Source organism: Mirounga angustirostris, unplaced genomic scaffold, assembly GCF_029215605.1.
Source record: "Mirounga angustirostris isolate CCGP_5_RB_7025 unplaced genomic scaffold, mMirAng1.0.hap1 SCAF_6, whole genome shotgun sequence".
Lineage (NCBI taxonomy): Eukaryota > Metazoa > Chordata > Mammalia > Carnivora > Phocidae > Mirounga > Mirounga angustirostris.
Window position 1 is genome coordinate 98,143,313 of NW_026991714.1, and position 24,962 is coordinate 98,168,274.

Consider the following 24,962-nt stretch of genomic DNA (forward strand, 5'->3'; position numbering starts at 1 on the left):
ACTCATTAAGCTAAAGCCCTGAAGCCAGTGAATTGTTTACTTCATTGCAAATTAGGGGAAACACAAGATTACTGCTAGAATAAATTCACTGTCACATGCCTTAGCAAAAATAAATAAAAATAGAAAGCATGGTAGCAGTAAGGTGACAAAAATTGAGACACTATGGGCATTTCTAACTGATTAGCTTGCAGTTTTTGAGATGGCTGAGAATTGCCATCAATGAGATTACCTTAAACAAACACTGTTAATGACTTGAAAAAGTCCCCATCCCAAAGTCAATTATAGGTATTCAACATTACAGATTTAACTGAATTGAAAATATGTTAGAACCAATTTTATTAAGGTAAGAGAAGAATGCTTTTTAAGTTACACTCTAAAACTATACATCAAGACAAAGATATTATATTGCTTTTAGAGTTTCATTTTATTACCACAGTAATACATATACATTTTTTGAAATATCTGGGTTTTTGGGTTATTCTGTTATATGTCCTGATTTTTTAGTTATTGAACATGAGTGTGTTCCAGTAAGGGAAATAATTTTTTAGGTGCCTTAAAATGACTCCCAATCTTACCCCCCCACACACACACACATGAACAGTTGTCACCTTTCTATTTTCATGACCCATCTTTGTCCATATATATTCATATTGTCCATAGATATAAACATAACACTGCTAACATTTTGTAGTCCACTGTAATTCCCTTTCTTAGTATTGTGTCATGAGATACTTTTCAATATTTCCACATAGTTATTGCGTCTTTTTAACGGCTACAAAATGGTCTATCAGATACTCACACCTAAGTTTAAAGATTTTATTTATTTATTTGAGACAGAGAGAATGAGAGACAGAGAGCACATGAGAGAGGGGAGGGTCAGAGGGAGAAGCAGGCTCCCCGCCGAGCAGGGAGCCCGATGCGGGACTCGATCCAGGGACTCCAGGATCATGATCTGAGCCGAAGGCAGTCGCTTAACCAACTGAGCCACCCAGGCGCCCACTCACACCTAAGTTTAAATGGTTTGATCTTACTCCTCATAAATGTACTCCTCATTCTGTGATCGGTAGTCATAATTGAGGTGACAACATCATTCTTTGTTACTGGTTACTTCTATGTCAAATACACTCGCAGGCAAAGCCAAAACTCCATAAATTAATTAGTCAGTAAGCATGATGAAATTTCCATTAATATGTCTTCATTTTTCTATTTCTATCGTGGGGATGAAGTGAACTATTGTGCAAGTTTGGTAAAGGCAGCCGCTTCCATTTCTTTTTGTGCAGAAAACACTTAGTCATTCAAAATCTCAGCATTGAACCACAGCCACCTCTAGGCTGTCAGCGTGCCCTCTAGAACAACAGCAGTGCTGCCCCTGATGTCAACCCGCCCATCAGGACGCAGAGAAATCTCCAGCTCTCCTCCTCGGTGGGAACACTGAAAGGCTAAAGAAAACATAAAACAAGTCACGAGTTAATATTGTTCGTCTTCACCCTTTCGAATTCACAGAACATAGTGGAAGACCTCTCTCTTCTTACAAGCTCCAAAACCCTCCCAGCTCAGTGGAAAGAATAAATTCCTTCCTCTGTCCGTAGCACTGCTCAGCCTGCCCTGTTCTGAGGACTGAGGGACCACAAACGCAATTTGAGCCACAAAACACACAGCTCCACATCTTCTCTTCCTCAGTCATTTCCTCTGTCACTTCCTGTAATGTCCTGGACACACCCCGCGCATAGCTTCCTTCCCGCTTCTGTCTGGGAGTAAGTGAGGACCTGTGATAAGATAGAGGCACGGACTAGAAGTTTAAAAAGATAAAGAGGGGTGATCTTGGCCCTCCTGAGAGAGCCCCATCTTTCCAGGTCTGAAGAGGACAAAGGGAGCTTGTTTACCCATTGTGCTTATCAAGCAACTGAACAGTCTCCACCTTCCTAGAGTTCGGGGCGTAAGGGAGAAACTAGGCTCACCAAAGAAAGACCAGCCAACCTGCTATCCCCAAATCAGAGTCACAGAGGCCTGACCCTCCCACTAGGTCAGACCTCCCATCCTGGAGGGTCAGATTCCTACTTTGACTATTGGAACTGTGTAGCCTCCATTGGCTGCAATCTATTTCCTCTCCACCCCCCAAAGTCATTAGGGGACTTGGTTCAAAAGCAATTTGTTTGATTCAATCCCGTGACTAGCAATGGCAATAAGGAACTTTGGCAATCATCCCATCTCAACTTGTGACATTCTAAATAACCTCACTGGGCCAAAGCTATACAGCCAGTTAATTTTATTCAACAAACAATACTTGGGCACTTACTGTATTAGAAGTGTGTCTGTGTTTTGGGGGGGACAGGGGTGGAAGATATTCTGAGTAGAGGATTCAGAGTGAAGCAACATAAAACCTTTCATTTTCATATGGGTGACACATGACATTTTATTACATCTTCAAATCAATGGTACATATGAGAAGGAATGCTAGCTTAAAGTTAGAAAAAAATTTTTTTAAATAAAAAAAAAACTCTCCTACCATGCATGTCTTTCTTCCCCAGTTGCTGGGACCAGTAGCTGCTGAGAACAGCATGTGCAGACCCTTAAAAGAAGTGAAAAGTTATGATACAAAAACAGGGGTGGCATTGTGGTAAATTGATAAGCAATTACAACCAACTATCTGGTTTGACTAAACCTTAAATGACTTGATCATGATGTTGGCCAGGGCCACAGCAGAGTGTGGAATAATGAATGGACATAGAAAAGAAGACACAGATTTTATGGATAAGTTCCTCCAAATAATGTATCTGCTATGTTTTACACTTTCTGCAGGCCGAATTAAACTGCAGGGTCTTTTTTTTCTAATATTTTAATTTGAGTCTAGCTGACACACAATGTCACCTTAGTTTCAGGTGTACAACATAGTGATTAAACTTCTCTGCACGTTATCCTATACTCTCCACGAGTGTAGCTACCATCCGTCACCATACAATGCTATTACAATATTGTCGACTATATTCCCTGCACTGTGCCTCTTATTCTTGTGGCTTATTCATTCCATGACTGGAAGCCTGTACCTCCCACTCCCCTTCACCCTTTTCACCCATCCCCCTAACCCCTTTCCCTCTGGGAACCATCAGTTTGTTCTCTGTATTTATAGGTCTGATTCTGCTTTTTGTTTATTTGTTTTGCTTCTTAGATTCCACACATGAGTGAAATCATATGGTATTTGTCTTTCTCAGTCTGACATATTTCACTTAGCATAATACCTCTAGGTCCATCCATGTTGTTGCAAATCGCAAAAATCTCATTCTTTTTTATGGCTGCATGATATTCTAGTGTGTGTGTAGGTATGTGTATATACACACATCACATCTTTTTTATCCATTCATCTATCGATGGACATTTGGGTTGCTTCCATATCTTGGCTATGGTACATAATGCTTCCATATCTTGGCTATGGTACATAATGCAATAAACATAGAGGTGCATATATCTTTTTGAATTAGTTAAACTGCAGTTTTTAATTCTTGTCCTGTCTATCAGTTCATTGTCAGGCCATGGTAGGAAGATCAAGTGCTTCCTCTAAATCTTTCTCTAATCTTTCAAGGGAAGTATCTCCTTCCTCCAACGATGAACATGCAAGGAAAACTGGGAACTCTGACAAAAGGTTCAATTTTCCACCAAGCCAAGATTTTTAGGCTTTTAGTGCCAAAAGAACTTTGTTTTAGTGAGGCATTTTTTTTCACTTGATTGTGCCCTAGTTTTAGATCAGTGAATAGATATTAAAATGAAGAAACAAAATGTAAAGTCATAACTGGGAGAAAAGGATGGGTTTTCTTCAGGAAAACTTACTAAATATCATGGGAGGTCCACCTAGGATGACCAGTCATCCCAGTTCGCCCAAGACTGTCCTGGTTTTAGCACCAAAGGTCCTGTATGCTGGGGAATCCTTCAGTCTCAAGCAAGCTGAGATGGTTGATCATCACTGTCCAAAGACCTTCCCACTTTAGAAAAGCATTATTACAGGGGAAAACACTTTCTCTCTGTAGCAGTTAAAATCTTTGTGAAGCATATGTAAATCCACTCAAAACTTCTTTTCCATGGGGGAGGGTCAAGCTCTACTGTTTGGATGTCATTGGGCATTTTCCTGAGTCTTTAAGAAAATGCTTTGCTGAGCTTTGAATTTCATGTTTTGTTTCTCATAGAGTAACTAGGTCAAAGTCCTGAAACAATCCCAGTCTCTGTCTTCTGTTCAGAGCAGGAGCCTCAGAGGTTCTTCCCAGCCTCCTTCTGCCCTGACCACCATCCCATCCGCCAGCCTCCTCCATCAAGCATCCCCCCCTTTTCTGCTCAGCCCACTCTTCTCTAAGAGGATGAAAGGAGGAAGCTTCACATTCTTGCCCGTCTTTGATTTCATCCCTCTGCTTCTGGTTGGTAGATCTTGAATACCTATGTTCCCAAACCCATCCCACCCACTTTGGGGGCAGGTCTGGGAAAGCTATTCCTGTCTGTATCTCCCACCTACAACCCAGGAACTTATCCTTCAAAAAATAAATCTTATTTAGGTGCCAATGATCACACAGGCTGGTCACTGAAAAAAACAAAAGGCTTTGTGACTATAGTGGAAATTGGCCCCTGAATTTTGCAAATGGCAGATCTGGAAGCATTGGTTCAGGGAACCAGTTCTGTCATTATTATTAAAATAGCTAAGAGTTATTGGGTGCTTATCATGTGCCAGGCACTGTGCTAAGCATTTGCCATGCATTGTTTTTACATAACCTTATGAAATATTACTCATACTTTATAGAGGAGGGAATATAAACTTTATTTTTTTTACTTAAATTTTTTACTTAAATTCTAGTTAGTTAACATATAGTGTAATATTGGTTTCAGGAGTAGAATTCAGTGATTCATCCCTTACATGTAACACCCAGGGCTCATCACAACAAGGGGAATAGAAACTTTAAAAAAAGTTAAGTCATTTGCCCAAGGTCAACAGCTCGGCAGCTAGGACGAAAACCCAGGCTGTCGGACGTGAAGGTTTAACCCTGCTATATATACTGTCTCCTAAATTCTGTAGTTTTCACTCGAGACTTCAGTGAAAGACTGGGGAGGGGAAGCTAGGGAAACAAAAACAGCTCAAAACCCAACAACCTGAAAGGTCGTGTGAAGGGCACTTAAAGAGCTATTTGTTACTTTCCTCCACTGTTGAACCCTCCCCAGGACCCAAGTCAAAAAGTACCTGTTACAGGGTCTTCAGCCACACCAACCCACGGTGCAAAATATCTGGAGTAAAAATCAAATGCTTGGGTCTGCCCTCCAGGCTCTCCTTTAAGGGTGAGAATGAGTCCTTTCACCTTCCCTGTGTTTTCCACTTGCGGCAGATCCTGTGTGTTCACCTTCAGGTTCTCCAGGAATGACCTGGTTCATGAATGGGATGGATTAGGACAAACCCATCTCACAGACCACTATACAGACTCTGTAGAGCAAGTGAGGGTACAGCTTTTACCCAAAGGGCTCAGCAGGAGGGGAGGAGAGAGCAAGTAGAATATCTTCCTCCCTAGGAACAAAACTCTCTGACTGCATAAATCATGGTTTGACTGGACCTAGCACGGCCAGACAAAGCCAGGGCTAATAAATCTGGGTTCTCAGCCCTCCTCAAAGTGCTGCCAAAGCCAAAAATCTTGTTTACCTCTTGTAAGTATCACTGAGCCGGACAAGGAGCTTTCGGGTATCTGGAGAATAGCGGATGTCTTGGACTAGGATATCACCTATGGCAGTCTGTGGAGACAGACCAAAAACTCCTCAGGAGTGCACCCTGGGTCAAATCATTGATCTTCTATATGGGGAACAGCCTCTCATGAGCATCTCCTGTGTGCCAGGCATACCCAATGTCCCCAATCCCAAGAGTTTTAGTTCAGTTTCAGGACTCAAGGTGTTGCCCAAGGAAGGCCAGTTTTCTGGAGACCAGAGACCCTTAAGGGGGTTGAGCTCACCCTCTAAGAGCCGAAGAAAAGCATTGTTCACAAGTATTACTATATGCCTCAACACGCTAATCCTTCAAATGGGCATTTTCCTCACAAATAAGGAGCAAGACTTAGGCCCAGGGACAGGGACAGACACACACACACACACCTTGACCCAGGTCTGAGGGGCCCTGGAGTCAAAGCTCTGAATCACTACTGTCTCCTGTCTATAGAAATGGGGGTAGAAATGGGGGCCTCAGGCCCACCTCTTAGCATTGTTGTGAGGAAGGATTAAATGAAATAATATATGTGGAGTCGCAGCAGCAGTAACTAGAAGATTCTACATGGCAAGGACCCAGGGCCAGCAGTTTGAATGGAACTGGGGACTAGAACACATCTTAATGCTGCTCTGCGTGGCAAGCACTGTTTTCACTTAGATTGTATGCTGCAGATCAGTAATGTAGCAACATTTTCTAAAGATACCTGGGTTCACCCTTTACCTGAGACTGCACATAATCTTGCTCATATCCTAGAACTTGTTTGTCTGTTTGCTTGTTGACTTGGAGTGCTGAGGGGATGATGAGTGGGGGAAGCCCCTCCAAGTCACCCTTTGGCACCCCCACTGGCTGTAGGCAGAGCAGATGAGAATTACATGGTAGTTGTCTGGCTTCAGGTTGCTTCAGGTTCTCTAATCTTCTTTAGGGACTGAGATGCTCCAGGTCCCAAAGCCAAGATTCCCTCCACTTTGGGTGGTGCCTCGGCTGTCTACCCCAGCGACCACAGCTGAACAATGTCCCTCCCTCTGGAAATGGAAACTCTTGCAGCCAGAGCCTGTCTGTTCTTGGGCCTTTCAGCTTCTCCGAGGGGTCATTCAGCCCTCCTCTGCATGAATTCTGATGTCAATTTGAAAGTCTAATTCTCAGCTGAGAATCTTATGACCAGTTTCTAGGAACACAAAACAACAATACTCAGGATACATAACCCTTTGTCATCCCCACTTTACAAATGCTGACCCTGAAGCTTAGAGACACCGCATTAAGTTCTTTCTACCATGAACAAGGTCTGTACTGTGAATATTGTCCATTTTCTTGTCAACTTGCTTAAAGCAGTTCATTTATGAATGTTGGCTTGTCTTCCAAAACCCAAGCCATAGGTGGGGCTGAGTGTAAAATCAGAATCTGTAATGCTTGCTTCTACTCTTTGAAAAACATAGATAATGCCAGACACTAAAGATTATAAATGCTGTAGTTGAACATTCACTGAGAAACACCCCAGCGGTACCCAGGGTAGACCATTTAGTGAGAATTGGTTTTCTCACTGCAGCCCTTGCCCTGATCCTGATGGGGCCCTTCCTTCTCTACAGACTAAGAACCGGGTCATGCAGGGCTGCTCGGGCCCCCTGGAATCCCCATAGAACGATTGTAGTGCCTACCTCACCCAGTGACAGTATTAAGTGAGATGATGCATGTGAAAAGCTTAGCACCTGGTACTGCCCAGGGGCAAGTCTCAAAAATGTTCATTAGCATGATCGTTGTTATTCTCATGAAGGACCACCCCTTCCTAGACCTCTTGAGGAAGCCAGGCTATGAATCTTGCCTTCTCTATCAAGTTGCCCGAGCTTTCTTGTCCTCCTCCATCAAAGCACAGCCTCTCACCTCAGCCTCATTCTCCACCACAGAAATCCAGGCCGCCCTGCCCAGCAGTTTCCACTGCTTTCACGCTCGGCCCACCACACAGCAGTCTCTCCTCCCCCTTCCTTCGCGGAGGCTAATCTGGCAATGAAGAGCCAGGGACGACTGCTCAAGCTTCTCACCAAATAGATTCAACATTAAAATTCACACCTCAAATGCACCATGCACTTTTCATCCAAGCTTAGGCTGGAACGCTTATACTGATAGAAGGCCTATCTTTGGGGGTCGTATGGTACTGAATCTTTTTTTTTTTTTTAAGATTTTATTTATTTATTCATGAGAGACAGAGAGAGAGAGAAAGAGGCAGAGGGAGATGCGGGGCTCGATCCCAAGACCTCGGGATCACGACCTGAGCTGAAGGCAGACGCTTAACCGACTGAGCCACCCAGGTGCCATGAATCTTTTTTTTTTTTAAGATTTTTTTATTTACTTGAGAGAAAGAGAGCAAACAAGAAAGAAAGCACAAGCAGGGGGAGGGGCATAGAGGGAGGGAGAAGCAGACTCCTTGCTGAGCAGGGAGGCCAACCCAGGCTTGATCAGCACCCTGGGATCATGACCTGAGCCAAAGGCAGATGCTTAACTGACTGAGCCACCCGGGTGCCCCCAAATGGTACTGAACCTTTGTGTTCAAACAATAAATGACCAAATCACACGAGCTTAGGTTTAATTCTTTTCACCAACCTTTATCAAGTCCTCCACTTCATGGAAGTCCTAGATGGGGAAAAAGACAAGACCACTGTCAGGCACGCAAGCTGTCAGTTAATACGGTTCATGGCAATAGTTAGAAAGAGCTGACCTGGGGGTGGGCAGGATAAAGAGGTAGATCCAGGATAATACTGTCCTCTGCTCTTCTGGCCTTCAGTTCCCCACTCAGAGTGACAAAGGTTAGAGTGTTATTCACGTTTTCTGGCAAAAAAAAAAAAAAAAAAAGTCTTACTTTGTCAATCAGAAAACTCTCTGAAAGGAAATCAAGAAATAGGAAAATTAACTTTGTTACATATTTGCACATCTGTTTTGATCACTACTGCATTGTCTTAGATTCCCTGGCTTTTCCTGAAAGGAGGGGTTCAGGTTTGGATTACTGGGGTCCAGAGTAGAGATAGCCCCCACCAGCTTCTCACCTGAGAACCAAGAACAAAACTGGTTGGACTTGACATCATACTGCAAGGCTTCAAAGGCCAGCTCCTTTATGCTGACCAACTGTGCCCTTAAGCAAATTATTTAACCTCCTTAAGCCTCAATTTCCTCATCAGTAAAATGGGGGAATAATTAAACCTACCTCATAGGGATGAAACAGTGTTTTCTAATGCAGATTTTAAATATCCACCTATAATACTAGATTGTTACAAATAATACCAGTCTAAAATATGCCAAGGGGATGACAAATAGAATATACAAATTATGGGGGCGCCTGGGTGGCTCAGTTGGTTAAGCGACTGCCTTCGGCTCAGGTCATGATCCTGGAGTCCCTGGATCGAGTCCCGCATCGGGCTCCCTGCTCGGCAGGGAGTCTGCCTCTCCCTCTGACCCTCCCCCTCTCATGTGCTTGCTCACTCTCATTCTCTCTCTCTCAAATAAATAAATAAAATCTTAAAAAAAAAAAAAGAATATACAAATTATGAATGACAGTCTACTAGAAACAAATCAAGCTTACCCTAAATAAACCAAGCTACACATAAATTTTTTATTTAAAAATTGGACCGCAAATGCTGGTATACTAGCCCTTCATGTTACTGATACAACTTGGACCACTTATCTGACCTCAATGTGGGTAACATTTTCAGTGAAAACAAAGATCTGTGACCTAATTCTTTTTCCCCCCTTAATATTTCTGTAAAACTTAACCATATCTAAAAGGTAAGGAAATTTGGCATTGTTGATTAACTTTCACTGAATATAAAATGTATACTCCAGAGCCCAAAGTTTAATTTTTCTCATTATAAATGGTGGAAGACATCATTATTTGCAAAGCATTTTTTCATATTTTATCTTATCAAACCTTAAGACCACCCTGTGGGGGATCGATCTGAAGGCAATTATTCTAAATCTCTGCCCCACACCAAACAATGTGGGGTTTTCAAAAGGCACTCAATCCAACTTCAGTAAAATCTTTTTTCAAGACTGAGTTCCTAAGCAATATTTCAGGGTATTTGCCTGCCCTCATTCTTGTCCCCTATCCACAGAAACCAAAATTATCTTGTTAAGACATATCATGGGTTACATTATAGAGGGGCCTCAATGTTATCTCCTGCCAGTCACCCCCCGCGCCCCCCCCCCAGGGAAACTCCAGCTACTCCAGGTATACAGACTACTCCTCAGGAGCTTTGCATTTGCTGCTGCCTCTGCCCAAATACTCCTCCTCCCACTCGAATTCTTTGCACACATGGCTTGATATTCTTCAGCCTGACAGTCCCCTTCTCTAGTGGATGCTGCGGTCCAGCATCTCAACCTTCCCCTCCGAAGGTCAGGACTAGCGAGGCAAGGAAATACAGAGGCATGCATTTAAGGAGGCACCTGCTCTCAGGAGCAGCCTGAAGGCCCTGCCCCAGCTGCCAGGGGTGTTGGTGACTGACTGCTCTCAGCTGAGTCCCACTCTGTGAATCGCCCTTGGGTGAGTAGAGCTACTTTACCCGAAGTCAGGCTGCTTTTCTGGGCATTGGAGGCTGATCAATGGAGGGTATAAAGGCCTGCACCTTTGTTTCTATTTGGAACTATACTACTTGAAGGATGGTTGCAGTTTCAGATCTCCCTGTGGATTTGGCCTACACCTTTCTTTGTTGCTACCACTTCGCAGTTCAACGTGTTCCTCTGTTCTATTCTGCTTTCTTTACTCCCTGCCAATATTGACTCCAAGAATACTGCCCACAATTCTCCCAGCATGCAATGTGCTTCCCAGGGGAACTCGCCCTGTAACACCTCCCCGTACCCTCCCCATCTAAGTAACTCCCCAGAGAACCTCCTTTTCCAATGCTGCTCTCTCCACTTACACTCTTACACTCTGTCGTATCATCCTGTATATTTCCTTGCTTAACTTTCTGTTTGTTGTCTACACCTTTTCATGGCTGCTTCCATCTCCACTTTTAGGGCATTTCTGGGCATCTCTCCTCTGCCTGGCTCATTGCCACAGAGCCCTGATCTTTATTATACTAAATGTAGCGAAGATGAAAACTGGTAGGACTGAGGTGCAGCATCCTCTCTTCACAAGGGAAATGTATATAGCCGTGGCTCATGAATCTTTAAACTTCAAAGTAAAGAAGCTCTTGTGAGGGGCATTTGGCTGGCTTAGTCCATAGAGCATGTGACTCTTGATCCTGGGGTCGTGAGTTCAAGCCCCATGTTGAGCGTAGAGTTTACTTTAAAAAAAAAAAAGAAGAAGCAGCTCTCGTGAAATGAATCTCAGTGTGGGTGGGGACATATTTGGAGCAAAATGTGACTTATGGTTCCCCGATGCCACATCATGTGAGACGCCTATTGTGTATTGCAAGCTCCCCTCCTGTGTTGGTCAGAGACCAGAGAGCTCCCGTTCAGAATAAAATGGCATTCTAGGGAACAACGACCAGAGCTTTCCAACAGGCCTGGCACATAATCAGAAAGGCCAAAGTTTCGGGGGGCTGTATTTGTTTCAGCATCATGAATGACATGAATAGACTCTGTAATGTCTTGATAGCAGGGACTTTGATTCATCACAAAGCGTGAGAATTTTAAAAAATACTTGCTATTTGCTCAGTGACAGGTTCATAAAAGAAAATCACATTACTTATCTTCTCAAACAGCACAGCCGCGGAAGCCAGGGTAGCGTGGCCGCAGAGGGGAACCTCACTCGCCGGCGTAAACCACCTCAATCCAAAGCAGGAACCTTCAGAGGAGGAAAAGCCAACGAGAGATGAGATCACTCCCATACAAGTGGGTCACAAACTTTTCATTTTCTTATTCTTTTCTCAATGTTTCCCTAGCATGATTAATAGCTGAAATGCATTGTGAAGGAAGAGTGAAGTCTAGGCCAGCATCCTAGGGCTCCCCGGTGCCAGATCTGGAGCTGAAACATTCAAATTACTCAACATCTGCTCTCCCCAGACAAACTGAAAACCAAATCAGAATCTCCCCACCTTCTCTCCTGTCTGCATGCAAATCTCTCTGAAATATCATTCCCCCACTGGAAAAGCAGTTTCTGGTACCGTCCAAGAATGGCTTAAAAAAAAGCATATTTACTTTGTGTAAAGTTGTCAGTGGGGTGCAGTTTTCGGATAAAAGCAGTTTCAGAGAGGTTCATTTCTCTTGCAATTTTTTGATGCATGTCTTCATCCAATTTCTAAATTAGAAACAAAAGTTCACTGAGACTCCAGAAACACAAATCAGACTTCCTTGGACAGCAACTGCCATTAGTTAATAATACAGCTTATTAATATTAAAAGTTACATGCCTCAAAGGAAATAATTGACAAGGAAGTCAAGACACTTTTACAAAGATTGTTTCTCAGAAATCTATGCTTGTAGCTCTCCATGAAGAGCTGTAGATGCACAAAGCTAGAACAGACTCTGAAAAACCTACCGGCCAGCCCTATCTTTCATCAGATTATTATCTAGTCTACCTGAGAGCATATGTTCTCTTCTAAACAATCTCCACAAAGGGAAACTCCACAATCTCCCTTTTTTGTGGAATAAAAAGGTCTTCAGCATCCACTCTAGGTAGGCTGGCCCATTCTGCTCCCATCTATACACGGTTCACTCCTTTTTATGAGTCAAGCCTCAGGCTAGAGGTCACCTCCACCAGGAAGCCTTCCAGCTGCTCTGTCTAAAGGCTTTGTCTCCTCCCAGTGCTTAGACCACCTGAATTTACCCACTGTGTCCCTTCACTGTCTGTCCCCCAATATCTGAGTTTATGAGGGCATACAATGTACTATCTTGCTTTTTTCTGACTTATACCTTGTATTCATCCAGAATGGTAGGAGCTCAATAAACATTTGCTGGGAGAATACATTATTCACTACATCTTCATTTTTACTTCTTTTGTATGTGTAAGCTCTATGCCCATCATGGGGCTTGAACTCACTACCCTGAGATCTAGAGTGACATGCTCTACCGACTGAACCAGCCAGGCACCCCACTTCATCTTCATCTTTAAAACTCTCAATATAGGGCGCCTGGGTGGCTCAGTTGGTTAAGCGACTGCCTTCAGCTCAGGTCATGATCCCAGGGTCCGGGGATCAAGTCCCGCATTGGGCTCCCTGCTCAGCGGGGAGCCTGTTTCTCCCTCTGACCCTCTCCCCTCTCATGCTGTTTCTCTCTCCCTAACTCTCAAATAAATAAATAAATAAATAAATAAATAAATAAAATCTTAAAAAAAAATAAAACTCTCAAAATAGATATTGTTATCCACTTGCATATAAAGAAATCAATCACAGAGAGGTTGTGTAATATCCTAAGGTCACAATATGCCAAATAAATGGTAGAGTGGTTAAGAATGTGGGCTTTGTAAATAGTAACAACCAGTGAATCTAGAGGAAAGGTATAGGATGTTCACTGTACCATTCTTGAAATTTTTCTGTAGTTCTTAATTTCTCAAAATAAATGGTTAAGAAAATAATGTGAATTTGTATCCTGGGTCAGGTCCTAGTAGCAGTGTAAGAGTGGGCAAGTCATTTAATCTCATGGAGTTCCAGTTTCCACACCTTTAAAATGAGGACAATAGTACTTAGGTGAAAGAGTTCCTGTGGAGACACACAAATACATATATATACATGCACACACGTTCCTCTTAAGAAAAAAAAATGGATCAGAAATATGAGTTTTCCTTTAGAGAATGAAAATCAAATTTTTAATCAACAAATACTCGCTAGTTATATTTTGAATTCTAAAGAAGTCTCAAGACAAATGCCTTTTTGCTTTGGCCAAATTTAGTATTCTTGAGACCCCGAAACCCAGAAATAAGATTTATAACTTTGTACTAATAAATTCATAATTCACTTAACTGACTTATGCAAGTTAAACACCCATTATCTTTCAGTTGATTCAAATTCTTTTGAAACACTTTCCACATATTCATATAAGGCACAAAACGCTGGTTATTGTGACAAATCAGTCATGATTTTTAAACTATCAGCTGAGGGGCGCGTGGGCGGCTCAGTCGTTAAGCTCCCTGCTCAGTGGGGAGCCTGCTTCTCCCTCTCCCACTCCCCCTGCTTGTGTTCCCTCTCTCGCTGTGTCTCTCTCTGTCAAATAAATAAATAAAAATCTTTAAATAAATAAATAAATAAATAAATAAACTATCAGCTGATATAAAAATCCTAGCTGACTTACTAAGCTTTTCTTAAAAGGGCACTGTCTTCAAAATCTATAGACGATGTGGAGTCCTAGAGAGAGAGAAATGACTTAAGCAACTGATATTTACTGTCTGAAAGCCCAAACATAACACAATCGTTTTGTGTTTTACTTAGCATTTTTCTTTCAAAAGATTAAATCCAATAATGCATATAAAGTGCTCATCACAGTGCCTAACACAAAGCAAGTAGTTGGTAAATATTAGCTTTTACTTTGAGTGGCTCAAAACCCATGTTTTAAGCAGCCACACTACTCTGCCTCCCCATAACAAAGACAAACTCTTATTACCCCTTGAACACACTGCAGACAGGAAAACCAATGTCTATCAGATAAGACGGATTCCTGCAGCGTTTCTAAAGGAAAGCAGCAGTCAGCTACCAAGTGCTGTGCTAAGTAGAACACCATTAAGGAGGGAATGCCTTAGAAATGCAGGGTCTCAGGCCCCACCCCAGACCTTCTGATTTAGAATTTCCTTTTTTTTTACTAGACTTCTAGGTGATCCATGTGCACATTAAAGTTTAGAAGCTCTGGTGGTTACATTACGACCCCGTGTTCAAGGGGCTTAGCATCTTGCAGGGAATCAGAAAGTACCAGTGACCAACACCAGAGAGTATGTAATTGAGACACAGATTTGACAATAAATACTCTAGGACTTTAAAGATGAAGCTGTGAGGTGGACTTAGAAAAAGAGCATATTTGGCTGAGTTGGACAGGAAAATGTGGGCAGAGAGCTTTGCGTTGGGGTTGCTTCTTGGGCAAGTCATTTGACCTCGCTTCTGTTCTCCTTCTGTTAGATCTTTGACACGCTAGAATTCTGTGAGCCGAGGTAAGGAGAACCAGGATGGTAGGAATGAAGCGGAATGAACATCTGCCACAACTGTGGGCCTGGGGAGTGAGTCGTACCCCCTGAGTAGAGGGGCTGGGATCTGCTGGGCATCCCAGCCAACAGGGCAACAATGTTAAGAAGCACTTCTCTCGGCTCACTGTTCTGTGTGGAAACTGGCCCACGTGCCTGGGCATACAACACCTGAGAGAAGCTGGGAGCCAATTAAGTCCCTCCTGCAGAGTGTGCAATCACAGGCCTCGGTGGTGATTGAAGGGGTGATAAATAAAAGCCTGCGTTGGTCTTTCTGGATTTGCTGCTGTGGCTGCAGGAACCTGCAGTGCTTGCTAGTCCTTCCTGTGATCTGGCCAAACTCCCTATCCTCGTCCTTCCTTTCCTGGTCTATTGCTTCCCTCCACCTTTAGGACAACAGTCTCAAAAAGCATTAAAGCATCCCCCATTGTAGCCAAGCTCACCGTCTATTGTTAATGGATTTCTTTGCAGTTGGGCTTTTTTGCACATCGGCTAGAATACACACTTCACTGGCCATCAGCTCTTCCGTCCTCTCTACCTTGGTGTATTGTACCAATTGCAATTTGAATTTCTGCAACTAATCTCTGTCCCAGGACACTTAAAACGCACTTGCTATTTGCCTGAGGGGCCAGAGACGCCGTAGAAAGTTTGATAGTAGCCGTCCTCAATATGCATCACAGGCAGTCGAATTTCTACACTGGAACCAAAGGCCAAGATAATGGTGAATCATTAGAAGACTAAAGTTGCTTCAATTTGGGGAGCTTGAGAAACAAAAGAGACTGCATTCAGGCAAAAAACTAAATTTTTGTTTCAGTCATTTTTTTCATTTTACACTAAAGTTGTTTATTTTCAAATGCAGCACATAACAGTTACACACCAACAACTGTGAATTCTCTTGCTCTAATATCCATTTCCCTTTGGCAATCTCATGAGTCAAATTTCCGACAGCAAAGACAGAGCCATGTTTGTTTTTCTGAGTTCCAGTGTGCTGCATTGGGACACTGAGGTTTCATCATCATATGGCCCACAAACATTAATGATCAGAAAATCAGAGCAAAGTTTTAAAATACTCCCATCTTGTGGCAGCTTGGAAATATGACAGCCTAAACATGACCGTCCTGCTATCAGTCCTTGTTCATTTGTCCCTCTGCTATAAATAGATCCCAGCAAAGGAAAAGCACTTGGATATGGAAAGATCTAAATCATCCAGGAAGAAATGGAAAATTCCTTCTGAAGCACTTGGATTTCCTATTTGAAGTTATGTCCATACAACGCAGCACTCAAATTGCAGGCCGTGTTCAGTGGTTCCTGGTGATTCTTATGGGTGCCTAGGCTCTCTAGCTCCATCATAGAACTCAAAGCTCGTACTCACTTTGCACACCCCACCACCCCAACTCACCAATGACAATAAAAGATCAGTAGTTGTTAGTCAGCTAGAACTCTTAGAAAGAGATCTTGCCATAATTTAATTAATAGATTTACTTTCATTAAACAGATAGCTATTTAGTGCCTCTCATGTGCTAAGCCATGTGTCATGGAATAAGAATAGGGTAAGATTTCATAGAATATGCAGTCTAGTGAGGAAGACAGGCACTGAATGAATTACACCAAGAGCAACGCATGCTACCAACTGGAAAGTAAGGGATGCCATGGGAGAACATAAAAGGGGAGGACACCTAGTCTGGTAGTAAGTACAATGGGTTAAAAGCATGGGATCTGCAGTCACACAGACCTGTGGTGGGATCCTGAAGTCAGCCACTTAACCTTCCTCTGCCTGTCTTCTCATCTGTAAAATGGGGATGATAATAATAATAAGACCTAAACTTAAGGGTGCCTGAGTAGCTCAGTCAGTTGAGCGTGACTCTCAATCTCAGGGTTGTGAGTCCAAGCCCAGCATGGAGATTAGTTTAAAAAAAAAAAAAAAAAAAAAGACCCTCTCTTAGAGTCGATGTAAGGGTTAAATGAGATAACATATAAAAAGCACTTTAGCACAGTATCTGGCTGAACTTGCCTGAAGTCATTGCTCCCATAGCCATAGCTGAGAGTTATGTTCTAGAAGCCGGTGAAATAAATTCCCACATCAGCATCTCCCCCTCCCTTGCACTGCTCTTTTTCCTCAAATACTGGGTGAGAGAAAACCTTCAATGCCCTGGAAAAATCTTCTCTGCACCCTTCATCATGCCTTTTCTGGGCATAAAAATGAGATACAACTTTGGGGCCCCCTAGAGCCCCCAGGAGCCTCTGACCCAGTGTCAGCACACAGAGCCAGGGATCCTCTAAGGAAGGGCACCAAGTTTGGAAATAGCCACTGCATCATAAGCTTTCCCAAATGAGTTAAAGCACAAACTGAACACAGTATTGTTATATACTCGGTTTTCCTTAAATACATAACATACCAAGCTGCAAAGAGGCTTTTTTTTTTTTTTTTTTAAGGCTTTTGTTACTCTCTAAATTTAACCGGGAAAACTGGAACAGCAAGTAGTTTAGGAACTAAAACTAGGCATTCCTCTAAAAGTGCAAAGCCAATCCTCCTTGCTATCTCTGGAAATGATTGGGTTACTGTTTCAAAGAATAAAAATGCATAGATGTGAATATTATATTTGATCCTGGCGTAGCGTCCAGCACATGGTACATAGCCAGTAAATGCCAGCTGAATTGGAACAAATGTATACAGTAGGCACACAGCGAAGTTGTTCTTATGGATAATTTTAACAGGAAAACGCAAGAATAAACTGGTGTTTAGAAAAGATCCTCTGAGGGGCGCCCCGGAGGCTCAGTTGGTCAAGCGTCCAACCCTTGGTTTCGGCTCAGGTCATCATCATCTCAAGGTTTTGAGATCAAGCCCCGCATCAGGCTCCGCACCCGATACTGAGTCAGCTTGAAGATTCTCTCTCTCCCTCTGCCCTTTGCCGTGCTCATGCTCTTTAAATAAATAAGTAAATAAGTAAATAAATAAAATCTTTAGCAAAGGTCCTCTGACACAGTGGTTCTCAGCTGGAGGCAATTTTTAGTTGTGACAGGAGGGAGACGGGAAGATTGCTGCTATCTAGTGGGCAGAGACCAAGGATTCCGCCAACATTGCCCATGACAGCCGCTCACAGCAAAGAATTACCCGGTCCAGAATCTCAACACCGCCGCTGTTGAGAAACCCCACCCTAAACACACACCTGCATATACATAAACACAGACACACAACAGCAAGAACAAGAACAGCAAAACAAAACAACTTGAGGCTTTGTTAGAATATGAAGAATAAAGATGGGCTCCCTACCCCTGTTATTTTCACCGATTAGAGCTGGTTGACAGAAAAGTAAACAACATATCACCCTTTAGCATTACCCCAGCCCTCTGACCTATTCAAGTAGTTGGTCATGAGTTCCTGTAGTTTTTATATAGCCTTCAAAGTAACATATCTATTTCCTTTTTAAAAATACTGTTTCTAGGGGCACCTAGTGGCTCAGTTGGTTGAGCATCCAACTCTTGGTATCGACTCAGGTCATGATCTCACAGTCGTGGGATGAAGCCCCATGTCGGGCTCTGAGCTCAGTGCAGAGTCTGCATCAGATCCTCTCTCCCTCTCCCTCCTGCTCTCTCTCTCTCAAATAAATAAATAAAATTTTTTTTTAAATATCATTTCTAGGGGCACTTGTGTGGCTCAGTCGGTTAAGCGTCCAACTCTTGATTTTGGCTCAGGTCACGATCTCAGGATTGTGAAATCGAGCCCTGCATTGTGCTGGGCATGGAGCCTGCTTAAGATTCTCTCTCTCCCCCTCTGCCCCTCCTACCCTAAAAAATATTTTTTTAAAATATTGTTTCTATATATTTTCCATGCCTCTACATGATCTTTACTGTCAAATAGATTTTCAGGCACTTGAGGACACCATCAATTTTTTAAGGTTTTAATTTTTTTTTCAAATATCTGTTCCATGTTCCATTTAGCCCTTAACCTGTTTTTATGTTCAGCTAATGTACAGTGTTATAAGTTACTCATGTGAAAATTTAAAAATGGACTTGTCTAGAAAAGAAAACAGAACAAAATTTATAATATTCTAGAAGCTCTTGGAATGTTGCTACCCAGAATTTTTTACTTTCCTTTCCTTCCAGAAGTCTTTTATCAAAAAAGAAGGAGGAGGAGGAGGTCCTTTTTTTCAAGTATTCAAACAACTCAAAGTGCAATTGCCTGTCTTTAGTCTGTCAACCAAGTTTTTTTTTTTTTTTTAAGACTTTATTTATTTATTTGACAGAGAGAGACACAGCGAGAGAGGAAACACAAGCAGGAGGAGTGTGAGAGGGAGAAGCAGGCTTCCCGCTGAGCAGGGAGCCCAATGCGGGGCTCGATCCCAGGACCCTGGGATCATGACCTGAGCCAAAGGCAGACGCTTAACGACTGAGCCACACAGGCGCCCCCACCAAGTTTTTTTTTTTTTTTGTGATTAGTCTCATCTCGTCAAATTTTTAAATAATTTTAAACAAAACAAAACAAGAATATTCCTCTGAAGCCCTTCACTTAAAATCTGAAGTAGTTTCTCCTCTGTAAAATCCAACACTATTCTGTTCTCTGAGTCCCTATTGTACCTGGTACCATTAGATCTTTTAACCTCTGTGATAACTATTGAATAATGATCAGGTTTCCATGTCTGTTTCACTCACTAGACTTTGAGCACCTCAAGGGCAGACAAACTTACTAATCTTTGTACTTCCTATCCCTACCCCAAAGCTGGCTTGTGGTAGATGTCGATAAATATTTGTAGAATACGGTAATGATAGGCTAAACACCTACTGAACTGTGGGCAACATTATAAGGTTTAGCATTTATTTGTCTCTGGTATTTTCCTGAGTTTACTTGTGTTCTCTCTAGGTGTTTCAGGTGTCCACTGTGCCCAGAAAAAAAAAAAGAAGAAGATAGCAGGAGGGGAAGAATGAAGGGGGGGAAATCGGAGGGGGAGAGGAACCATGAGAGACGATGGACTCTGAAAAACAAACTGAGGGTTCTAGAGGGGAGGGGGGTGGGAGGATGGGTTAGCCTGGTGATGGGTATTAAAGAGGGCACATTCTGCATGGAGCACAAACAATGAATCATGGAACACTACATCAAAAACTAATGATGTAATGTATGGTGATTAAAATAACAATAAAAATTTTAAAAAAAAAGAATCCAAGGGCATAAACCACATTTTATCCTTCCACTAGAATTTTTATTGATTATGAATTGGGGAAAGTGCCAAATTAGCCTCCAGGAGAACAGGATTCTCATATCCACAGAATTGAAAACTAGCGAATTATTCTTTAGATTATCTATTCAGTTGTCCCTGACAGGCCATCAAAGATTATCTATTCAGTTGTCCCTGACAGGCCACCAAATTAGCCTGGTACCATAGATCCAAAGCTCGGAAGTGAATTGGGAGACTCTCTAGAAAGTATCCCTGAATCATGACTTCCTTATTTTCTTTTTCTTTCTTCCATTCTTACTGAGGCAGATCGCTTTGAACTATGCTAAGTTCTTTGCTTGAATTTTTGCATCCTGGGGCACCTGGGTGGCTCAGTCGTTAAGCGTCTGCTTTCGGCTCAGGTCATGATCTCAGGATCCTGGGATTGAGCCCCGCGTCGGGCTCCCTGCTCAGCGGGAAGCCTGCTTCTCCCTCTTCTACTCCCCCTGCTTGTGTTCCCTCTCTTGCTGTGTCTCTCTGTCAAATAAATAAATAAATAATCTTTAAAAAAAAATTTTTGTATCCTAGTTTTTCCAAATATATAAACAACATATAAAATATATTTGGAGAGAGAGCGAGAGAAAGGCTCTGGTGTGCCGTGAGTGTACTGAAAGTAAAAGGAATAAGTTGAAGAATAATGCTAATTCTTGTCATCTGGTGAAAACAATATGAAAATCACTTGAAATTATTTTCAGAACTCTTCAAGAATACTACATGGAGACATGCAGCAAGTATACTAAGACTCTTGACAAGCAATTTCAGTCATTTCCACAATTCCTTGACATGAAGTTGTTTGCCAGCTTGTTTCTAAAGAATGTTCACGATTCAGAATCTTCTTGTCAATCATTCTCTCACTAATCCTCCCAAGCTCTTGTGTTACTTGATAAAGCCTATTAACTTTATTACTTCCCGCATTTTATGGTTGGAAAATGCCAGCTGCAAGGTTGTGTAATGAATGTATTCTTAAGGTGAGACGAGGACTCTTCACCGCCGTTTTGCTGCTCTGCTTGAGGGAGAAAATAAGTGTACCAAGGACTCAACCAACAGTATTCATCCATCTCAGTAAAACCCCAGCCATTCAGCATCTTGAGAGCACAGTAGACTCACTTGGGGAACTTTAAAAAACAACGCTGCCCGGCTCCCACCCCCAGAGAGTCTGGCATAGGAATTTTAAAGCTCCTTGGGTGATTTTCATGTGCAGCTTGACATTCACTGCACTTGAAGTCCCCAACACACACTTTACCCAAATTAGTAAAACTTACTTAAAACCATCAATTGCTTACTGTATTTCTGAAATAATTCTCAGATAATCTACTCTTGAACTAATTGCTCTGAGTGGAAGGGCTCCTTGGCTTGTTTCTTAATAGCCAGGTACCAACACAAATGAATATTTAACTATTCTGTTAATACTTATCCTAATCAAAAGCTGGGGTTTTTTCTTTTCTTTTCTTTTCTTTTCTTTTTTTTTTAAGTAGGCTCCATGCCCAGCATGGAGCCCCACCGGGGCTTGAACTCATGACCCTGAGATCAAGACCTGAGCTGAAAAAAAAAAAAAAAGACGTGAGCTGAGATCAAGAGTCAGACACTTAAACTGAGCCACCCAGATGCCCCTCAAGAGCCATTTTTAAAAATGAGACTTTCAGGAAACAGTTCTCCCTATATTAGAGCTTAATTCCTTCCTTCTACTTAATAATTTAATTCCTTGCAAAATATTTTTTGCTTGTCCTGAAAAGAATTTCTAATTGTCTGAAATAGGTAAGGTTAAAGATATCCAGCGAAAATCTTTTACGTTAAATATAGTATCAGCAATGTTCAGTCACATAAAACTCATCTAATTTCATTTGCCTTCACATTTGGTGCTCACTAAATGAAAACCTGATGGCTAGCAAAGAGTTCTGTGTATTTTTTTTTAATTGGTTTTAGTTCTTCCTTACATAAATCTTTCTTTTTCCAGACTTGAAGTATCTGGGTGCAAGCATTCTCATCATATAGTTTGGTCAAAATCAACTCGCAGGCATGAACATTGCTGTTATCATTTGACAAAGAACACGAACCAAAGACAAACAGGTGGATCTAATTTCTTTTTTTTGTAAGAAATATTTGGTTCTACAGGAATCTAGAATTTCAGATACTGCACTTCAAAACCAAGTACTTACATTTTCTAGGAGGCAAACAGCGGCAGGATTCCCACGAAATGCTTTTGCTGTAAATGCATCTACTACAAAAACAGGGAGCTTCATTTTTCTTGCTCTCAAAATTGCTGGTAGCCTGCTCTACTTCTACTTGTTGCAAAAAATCAGGAAGTTAATGTTTTACTTGGTGTACAGAAGCAACCAACGACCCAGGTCAAGCAATGACTCCAGTACACCTACATTTAAAGATAGGTGATCCCCTAATATTTAAGTCTCTAAATTGAATTTGTTTTAAAATACTGGATGAGGGGCTCCTGGGTGGCTCAGTCGTTAATCATCTGCCTTTGGCTCAGGTCATGATCCCAGGGTCTGGGGATCGAGCCCCGCATTGGGCTCCCTACTCAGAGGGAAGCCTGCTTCCCCCTCTCCCACTCCCTCTGCTTGTGTTCCCTCTCTCGCTGTGTCTCTCTCAGTCAAATAAATAAATAAAATCTTAAAATAAAATAAAATAAAATACTGGATTAATAGGATATTTAATTTTCAAATCTTGTATTGATATTTATACTGAATGTATACTTAAGAACATAATCATATCATTTCTTAGAGTAGCCAAACTAGCTTAGGTTATGTTTTTAATGAAGTGCTTGAAATGTCCAAGGGGACGTGTTGCAAGATTTCTTTTCCTTCAGTTCTCGCAGTTCTTGGTCACACTGCACGAAGAATGAAGAGGTAGACCAGACGAAGAGTGGTGGGCAGCAAAGCAAAGTTTATTGAGCTTTAGCACAGAGCTCCTGAAGAGGGAGGGGACCCGAGAGGGTTGCCACTAGAGTTTCTAAGTCTAGGGGTTTTAGCAGCTTGTTGGCTCTGTTCTAATCTGATTAACCCTCCAGGCACCTGTCACCAATCTAGTTTTTGTCATCTAACTATCACATGAGAAAGGGTGGAGGGCTCCTTCCAGGGAGGTGTAAAATCCTTTATTTTTATTTTTAAATTCAATTAATTAATATATAGTGTATTATTAATTTCAGAGGTAGAGGTCAAGTGATTCATTAGTCTTATATAACACCCAGTGCTGATTACATCACGTGCCTTCCTTAATGCCTGTCACCCAGTTACTCCATCCCCCCAGCCCCCTCCCCTCCAGGAACCCTCCGTTTGTTTCCTATGATTAAGAGTCTCTTATGGTTTGTCACCCTCTCTGATTTTGTCTTGTTTTATTTTTTCTTCTCTTTCCCTATGATCCTCTGTTTTCTTAAATTCCACATATGAGTGAGATCATACAGTATTTGTCTTTCTCTGACTTATTTTGCTTAGCATAATACCCTCTAGTTCCATCCACGTCATTGCAAATGGCAAGATTTCATTTTTTTTTGATGACTGAGCAGTATTCCATTGTGTGTATATCCACATCTTTTTTACCCATTCAACAGTCAATGGACATCTGGGCTCATCTTACAGTTTGTCTATTGTGGACATTGCTGCTATGAACGTTGGGGTGCAGGTGCCCCTTTGGATCACTACATTTGTATCTTTGGGGTAAATACCCAGTAGTGCAATTGCTGGTCATATGGTAGCTCTATTTTCAACTTTTTGAGGAACCTCCATACTGTTTTCCAGAGTCGCTGCACCAGCTTGCATTCCCAACAACAGTGCAAGAGTTCCCCTTTCTCTGCATCTTTACCAACATCTGTCGTTTCTGACTTGTTAATTTTAGCCATTCTGACGGGTGTGAGGTGGTATTTCATCGTGGTTTTGATTTGTATTTCCTTGATGCCCAGTGATGTTAGGCATTTTTTCATGTGTCTGCTGGCCATTGAATTATTTGTTCTTTGGGTGTTGACTTTGATAAGTTCTTACGGATTTTGAATACTAGCCCTTTATCTGATATGTCATTTGCAAATATCTTCTCCCATTCTGTCGGTTGTCTTTTGGTTTTGTTGACTGTTTCCTTTGCTGTGCGAAAGCTATTTATCTTGATGAAGTCCCAATAGTTCATATTTGCCCTTGTTTCCCTTGCCTTTGGAGAAGTGTGTAGCAAGAAGTTGCTGCGTCTGAGTTCACAGAGGTTGCTGCCTGTGTTCTCCTCTAGGATTTTAATGGATTCCTGTCTCACATTTAAGTCTTTCCTCTATTTTGAGTCTATTTTTGTGTATGGTGTAAGGATATGATCCAGTTTCAGTCTTTTGCATGTCCAATTTTCCCAACACCATTTGTTGAAGAGACTGTCTTTTTTCCATTGGATATTCTTTCCCGCTTTGTCGAAGATTAGTTGACCAGAGAGTTGAGGGTCCATTTCTGGGTTCTCTATTCTTTTTTTTTTTTTTTTTAAGATTTTACTTATTTATTTGACAGAGACATAGCGAGAGAGGGAACACAAGCAGAGAGAGTGGGACAGGGAGAAGCAGGCTTCCCGCAGAGCAGGGAGCCCAATGCGGGGCTCGATCCCAGGACCCTGGGATCATGACCTGAGCCTAAGGCAGACGCTTAACGACTGAGCCACCCAGGCGCCCCTGGGTTCTCTATTCTGTTCCATTGATCTGTGTCTGTTTTGTGCCAGTACCATACTGTCTTGATGATCACAGCTTTTAATAGAACTTGAAGTCCAGGGCTCCTGGGTGTCTCAGTCCTTAAGTGTCTGCCTTAGGCTCAGGTCATGATCCCAGGGTCCTGGGATTGAGTCCCGCATCGGGCTCCCTGCTCAGCAGGAAGCCTGCTTCTCCCTCTCCCACTCCCTCTGCTTGTGTTCCCTCTCTTGCTGTCTCTCTCTCTGTGTCAAATAAATAAATAAAATCTTTAAAAAAAAAAAAAAAAGAGAGAACTTGA

At 42.1% G+C, this 24,962-nt stretch overlaps 1 protein-coding gene across 1 annotated transcript; it reads right to left on the minus strand.

Annotated features, from left to right (window-relative positions):
* Window positions 1–443: 443 nt before the first annotated feature.
* On the minus strand, window positions 444–24,452 carry PBLD (phenazine biosynthesis like protein domain containing). Its single transcript, XM_045877950.3, has 9 exons — window positions 22,164–24,452; window positions 11,837–11,936; window positions 11,385–11,483; window positions 8,424–8,533; window positions 8,309–8,338; window positions 5,663–5,751; window positions 5,213–5,391; window positions 2,507–2,569; window positions 444–1,439 (listed from the first exon to the last, which is right to left on the minus strand). Exons 1-9 carry the CDS (start codon window positions 22,245–22,247, stop codon window positions 1,327–1,329), a joined length of 867 nt encoding a protein of 288 aa, XP_045733906.1. The 5' UTR covers window positions 22,248–24,452; the 3' UTR covers window positions 444–1,326.
* Window positions 24,453–24,962: the final 510 nt, after the last annotated feature.